Source organism: Lygodium microphyllum, chromosome 1 (genome assembly GCF_053477565.2).
Source record: "Lygodium microphyllum isolate KBCC chromosome 1, Lygodium_microphyllum_v1.1.10, whole genome shotgun sequence".
Classification (NCBI taxonomy): domain Eukaryota; kingdom Viridiplantae; phylum Streptophyta; class Polypodiopsida; order Schizaeales; family Lygodiaceae; genus Lygodium; species Lygodium microphyllum.
Genome location: NC_141135.1, coordinates 167,787,155 through 167,793,367, shown reverse-complemented (window position 1 = coordinate 167,793,367; position 6,213 = coordinate 167,787,155). Strand labels below are relative to the sequence as shown.

General features: G+C 40.8%; 1 protein-coding gene across 1 annotated transcript; it reads right to left on the bottom strand.

Moving 5' to 3' along the window:
* Positions 1-1,783: 1,783 nt before the first annotated feature.
* Positions 1,784-4,335, bottom strand: LOC148041953 (pentatricopeptide repeat-containing protein At4g33990-like). The gene has a single exon (XM_087684443.1). It carries the CDS (start codon positions 3,948-3,950, stop codon positions 1,875-1,877), a length of 2,076 nt encoding a protein of 691 aa, XP_087540569.1. The 5' UTR covers positions 3,951-4,335; the 3' UTR covers positions 1,784-1,874.
* Between the last annotated feature and the right edge of the window lie 1,878 nt (positions 4,336-6,213).

Sequence of the window (6,213 nt, the reverse complement as noted above, 5' to 3'; positions counted from 1 at the left end):
GTAGTAACCTTACAAGCATAAATGGCATCCAATGTTAGTTGAAAACAGAATATAATACGAATGAACTTGGTGGTGCTAAAGTATTTTCTTGGTCTTAAAGTCTTAAGGGATACATGAGGTTTCTATTTGTTGATACAAGGATCTCAATGATATCTTGAAGAGATTAACTAGGCGACTACAAACAAGCCCACTCTAATGAAAGCCAATCTCAAGTTTGTAAAAAAAATGCATCCAAATTTCCATATGCCAATCTGTATGGATGATTAACATGACCTGACATTGCTTTTGTTATAAGTATTGTTAGTCAACTCATGAGTGAAACCAAACAGACTCACTAGATTGCATCCAAGCGAATACTCAAATGTGTCAAAGGCTCTTTAAATTTTGGACTACTTTATGAGTACTTTAGTCTTGAAATTATTTGGATGTACTAATGTTGATTGGACTGAGAATATTAAGGATAAAGGCCTAATTGAGGATATTGTTGCTCATTAGGAATTGACATCATCATTTGGTCAAGTAAGAAGAAACCCAAAATTGCATTATCAAGAGATTGATTCTCATTGCTCTACACATAATCAAGTTGTAGATACCTTCACAAATCCCCTTGGACCAAATAAATTCACTATATTCTAGAACAACCTTAGTATCTGCAAGTACATTTATATACGTGGGGAGGATGGTAAAACTATACATATGACAACCACCTTATAATTGGAGGCCAAATCCTATAATGATAATGACCATCTATGACATGTTAATACACACCTCAACATTATATTCCATCATGCATATGCTAGTTACATGTTCATATGGCTGGTCAAAGTACTCTTATATTGCAAACCTAATTTTACTCAACTACCTCTATTAAATGTTCCTAACATCACTCTATAGACTGACTATTGGGATTAAGTAGATTCACATTCTATATGGAGATATAGGCACTTCGATATCAACTATCTACTCTTACGTTTCAGGGACTACATGATACATCCAAGTTGGAGTACAAATCCAAAGAGATCTAACCATTGGATTGAGTTGATGCTCATTCTAGGAAATGCATGCTTATGTCAAAGTCAATTGCATTTATTGTCGATACTCTTGTTAAATACCCTATAAAATCTTATAAACAACGAAAGCTCTCTTTACCCAATGGTTCTAGAGGTAATGACAAGTGTGAAGGAACATATGCCACATGGTTTGCATCTTGGAGTTTCTAGAAATGCAGAACATATCAACATGCATACGCAAGGCATTGTCAGCGCTCATTATTGATTTAACCAAAACAACACTAGTTGACTTCAACATATTATTGATATGAATTTCACATCTTATGGTGTTTGTTGGATGGATGGGAATATCTGAATTCTGAATAGCAAGCAGATATGACTTGGTTGAATTAAAGTCAGGTAATGTAAGAGGTAGTGATCATGCTGCATAAGGTGTGTTCTAAATGCCTTTGTCTTCAAAGATCTTAAATCCACCTAATTGGGAGAAAATACTTGCCCCAGCATAGTCTTAAAAGCAGCATTGGTCTCCCTAATGGACAATCATACATGATTGATGGAAACGCTGAGGATGTTTGCCTTGAAGCGCATGAGGTGTCGGTTAACTTGATAGCTATAAGAGCATTGGTTTTTGCATCATTTAATGACCTATAAGAGGATCATTTGAAGTTAGCTATGCTCACCTTTTGGGGTTTCAGAAGCATCGAATGGTTATTAATCCCCTTGAAGACATTACCATTGATCTCAACTGATATATAAGTTCACCTCAACTTCTGAAAACTTGTTGCTTTGTTCGCCTTGCTAAGAATCATAGCATCTTTGTACATGGTAGCACTGGAGTCAGTGTTATAAACTGAAAGATCCTCTTCATCCATATGTGCTGCTTGTGTGATTCCTTGCCTTCCAAGTTCCACATTGCACTACTTCCCACATGGATGCCATGAATGTTTGCCAAACCACAACATCAACACGAAATGGCATCGTCTTTATCAACATTAATGCCTTGTGAAACTGGCCTGCGTGACCAAGGAGATTAACCATGCATGTATAGTGCTCGAGAGTTGGCATTATGAGATGGTCTGTGTCCATCCTGGAAAACAGCATCTGGCATGTCTCTACTAGACCTGTGTTACTACATGCATTGAGCAAACTTGTGAAAGTGGCCAGATCGGGCCTTACACCTTCTCTTGTCATTCTTTTAAAGACATGGAAAACATTTCCAATCTCTCCAAGCTCTGCATATCCTGCAATTAGTGCATTCCATGCAGTTACGTTTCTAACTAGAAGCTTGTCAAACACATCTTGCGCTTTTCCAATCAACGCACATTTAGCATACATATCTACAAGTGCAGTGCCTACAACCATGTTCTTTTCCAGCAACCCTTTTCTGCATATCTCACCACATATTTCTTGACCCTTGTCTATAGCCCCTACACTTGCACAGGCTTTCAGCAAGCAGACAAGCGCAACGGGGTCTGGAGAGACACCTTCAACTTGCATTTTTCCAAAATAATTCAATGCTTCTTCGTCGCATCCATGTTGGAGATAGCCTGTGAGGAGTGCAGTCCATGAAACCACATTTCTACTAGGAAGCTTAGCAAATACCTTTTTTGCTTCTGCAAGCAAGCCACATTTGGCATAAAAATCAACCAATGTGTTGCCAACAGACACATCTCTTTCGAACAATCCTTTCATGACAATCTCAGCATGTATCTCTTGGCCCTTTCCTGTAGTTCTTATGCTGCCACAAGCTTTCAAGCTGCAGAGAAAAGTGACTTTGTTTGGATGTAAGCCAAGGAGTCGCGTATGTTCCACACAGTTGAGAGCCTCCTCAGCACAATCATGCTGCATATATCCTGACATTAGTACATTCCATGAAACAATATCCCGAACCGGAAGCTCGTTAAATAGTTCCTGGGCTTTTGTCAGCAGACCACACTTGGCATACATATCAACTAATGCATTGCCAAGAAAAATGTCTTCTGCCAGTAGCTCTTTTCTTGTGATCTCAGCATGTATTTCTTGGCCCTTGTCAATGGCTCCTATGCTGCCACAAGCCTTCAGGATGCAAACGAAGGTGACAGCATCTGCAGAAATCCCCTCAATTTGCATCTCTTCAAAGCAGTTAAGCGCCTCCTCAGCATGCCCGTGTTGGGCATACCCTGATATTAGCACATTCCACAGGACCACATTGTGAAATGAGAGCTGGTCAAACAGTTCCCGTGCCTTTGCAAGGGAGCCAGATTTGGCATACATACTAATTAGTGCACTGCAAACAAACCTGTCAGTTTCCAGCAACCCCTTGCCAGCAATGAAAGCATGTATCTTGCGGCCCCAGTCCAGGTCCCTTGTATCAGAACAAGCCTTCAATATGGCAAGGACAGTAGACCGTGTAGGGCATGCAGCATCATCCTGTGACATTTTTTCACACAGACTGAAAGCACTATCGATGTTCCCACATCGAATATAACCCGTGATGAGAGAATTCCAAGCACATTTGTCCCGGTATGACAACCTGTCAAAAAGCTCGTGGGCATCAGAGATGCTTCCAACTTCTACTAGCATCGAAACGAGGCAGTTCCCAAGAGACGGATGGGTGTCCAGCTGGTTCCGGCGCATGTAGGCATGCAACCGCAATGCACAGGCGTGATCATGATCCTGTCCACACCGCTGCAGGATGGATGCGAGGTCTTCGACAGAGACAGGCATAGGCATGTCAGGGGACCCTTCTTCCAAAGCTGTCATGGCTACTTCTAGGTCAGGTATCCTCAAGGGTCCACCATAGCCATGTAAACCACCACTGCTGCAGCTGCCTGTGCTGCTGCTGCTGATACTGTTGTTGCCCTCTGCTGATGCAGTCGCTGTCTGCTGACATGACCCTCCTCTTCTTCTTCTTCTTGACAGGACCTGCTGAGTCCACAAGGGATTGTTCCAGCGGCCCATCCATAGACGCCTGCGGATTATCCTCCTTGCTAAGAAATGAGCTTACACTCTAGCGTTTGTTCTGTGTAGCAGATAGAAGAGCAGTTAAGAGTCCCATTGCACATCAGGCATAGTGTGAAGTGTCACATTGCCATGCATGCAATGGCCTCCCCCCTGTCTTACTCAGGTCCACATGGAGCTATCATGTGCAGATGTCGAGGTCCGCTGGTGCTCCCGCCTCATGCCACAACTGTGAACGAAGGAACAAGGGATGCAGGCTGGAAGGGATTTTTTGTGCTGGTGATCAGCTTCGCACTGAGGCACTTGAAGCCATGGATAAAATGAAGATGAGTAATTTGCCCCCTCTCAACCTCTGATTATTTCTAATCATCTGATTCCCCTTTCAATGTCTGATTGCACATAATAATTCTACCCCCTCTCAATCTTTGATTACGCCATCATGTAACAACAACAACATATTTGTCCTCATTCTCTATTCTACTATAATCAAAGAGGGGTAGAATATTCAATTATATCTGGTTTGTTTGGGTACTTCAACAAATTGCATTGTGGGCACTCTATGGTGGAATATTGAATTCTTTGGAAATGACAAGAAGACGAAATCAACATCCATCTAGAAGTACTAGAAGTAGAGACGCATCCATGGCTCCTGCTGCCCTGCCCTCTGATAAGAGGTAATGGACAAATATGTGCTTTTCTTAGTGGTTTCATGGCAGAGACGAACCCATGGCTGTTGTTGCTGCCCTACACTCTAATAAGAGATTAAGGACAACTGTGTGCTTTTCTTAGTGGATTCTTAGCAGAGATGAATCCATGGCTCCTATTGCTCTGCCCTGTCATTTGATAAGAGGTTAAGAGAAAACTGGACTTTGCTTAGTGGATTCTATGATGGGCCTGAAGCCTGTTGGCTTCACAATCAAAGTTTTCTAAAAGAAATGCGATGTGTATGCTCATGATATGCTTTACATTCTTAAACTACATCCAAAGTCCCTAAGTGGAAATGACAAGAGGATGAAATCAACCACAAAGCAAAGGACAGAGTTTGAACAAGATGTAAGCATCACTTTTCTGTTTAAGATGTACAATACTGATTTGACCTCTATAGAATAAGGAAGAAACATTCATGTCAACCTAGAAGTTTGTGAGTACATTCAATAGAGAAATGTTAACCTATTTGTTTGCACTTACAAGATTAATTAGTACAATTAATTATGATAGTGCTTCAAAGGGAGTAATGATGATACTGACTTTAATTTTTTTTGTTTCATATGTGCCACATTAATGCAAAGATTGGCACTTTTTCCCCTTGTTGATGATCACAGGTGGTGCACTTGTAGAAACAACCAAGAAATGAAATGGATATGAGGCTTGCTTTACAAAATGCCATGGACAAATCATTCATCGCCATGTCATCTGGTCATTCCCTTCTCACCTCGTGAGTACATTTTTCAAATAAAACAACAGTTAGGAATGATTTCAATGTGTTCTAGATTCATAAGTTTTGACTGCTAATCATGAAGTGGGATGTTTCCAATGGTCACAAAAACCTGAACTTGGTTTCTTGCTGTACTTATAATGCAGCAATTACCTTTGGACACATTGATTTGTAGCATGCACACTTTAGTTCTACTAAATCTGATGGATTTTGTAGTTATTGTTTTGCCCCTAGGGATTCTACCAGCGTTCGAGATTGTAGCAGTTAGTGGGTGAGTCTTTGTTCTAACTCAAGAGATGGTCTTTCAATCCAGATTTCTACCTTGAAATGCAAATGCATAGCATAGCAAGAGAATGCAATGATATTAATTGGATGGCTTAAATCTCACTTAATATAAAGTGGGTAATCATGAAAAACCATATCGGGACACTAAATTTAGTCTAGGCTGCCACACTAAGGCACGCAATCTAAAGGCCACCATGGGCAAGACATGTCAAAATAGCCATTTGTTTGATTTACAAAGGGGCTCTCTCAATAGGCAAAACAAGTCCTCAAGGGGTGGACTAAATTGAGGTACAAAACATACTACCGAATGGAGGCTCTCCCTATTGTCAAAGAAGTCCCTAGGGGGTAGACTGATGTAGGTATCAAACATCCTTGTGAATTGTGGGGTAGTGATGGAAATGAAGGTTGCAAGATCTTTTTGGCCCATGGTCAAATTTATTTCCTGTGTAAAATACGATTTGAATGGCCTAAATAATGAGACATCGAAAGTTTGGAGCTTGTGTGATGTATGGGCCAAAAGTGTGATAATATCTATGCCAACAT

Excerpts from the sequence above, each read along its gene's own strand:
- LOC148041953 (XM_087684443.1), bottom strand. The coding sequence starts at position 3,950 with ATGGGCCGCTGGAACAATCCCTTGTGGACTCAGCAGGTCCTGTCAAGA.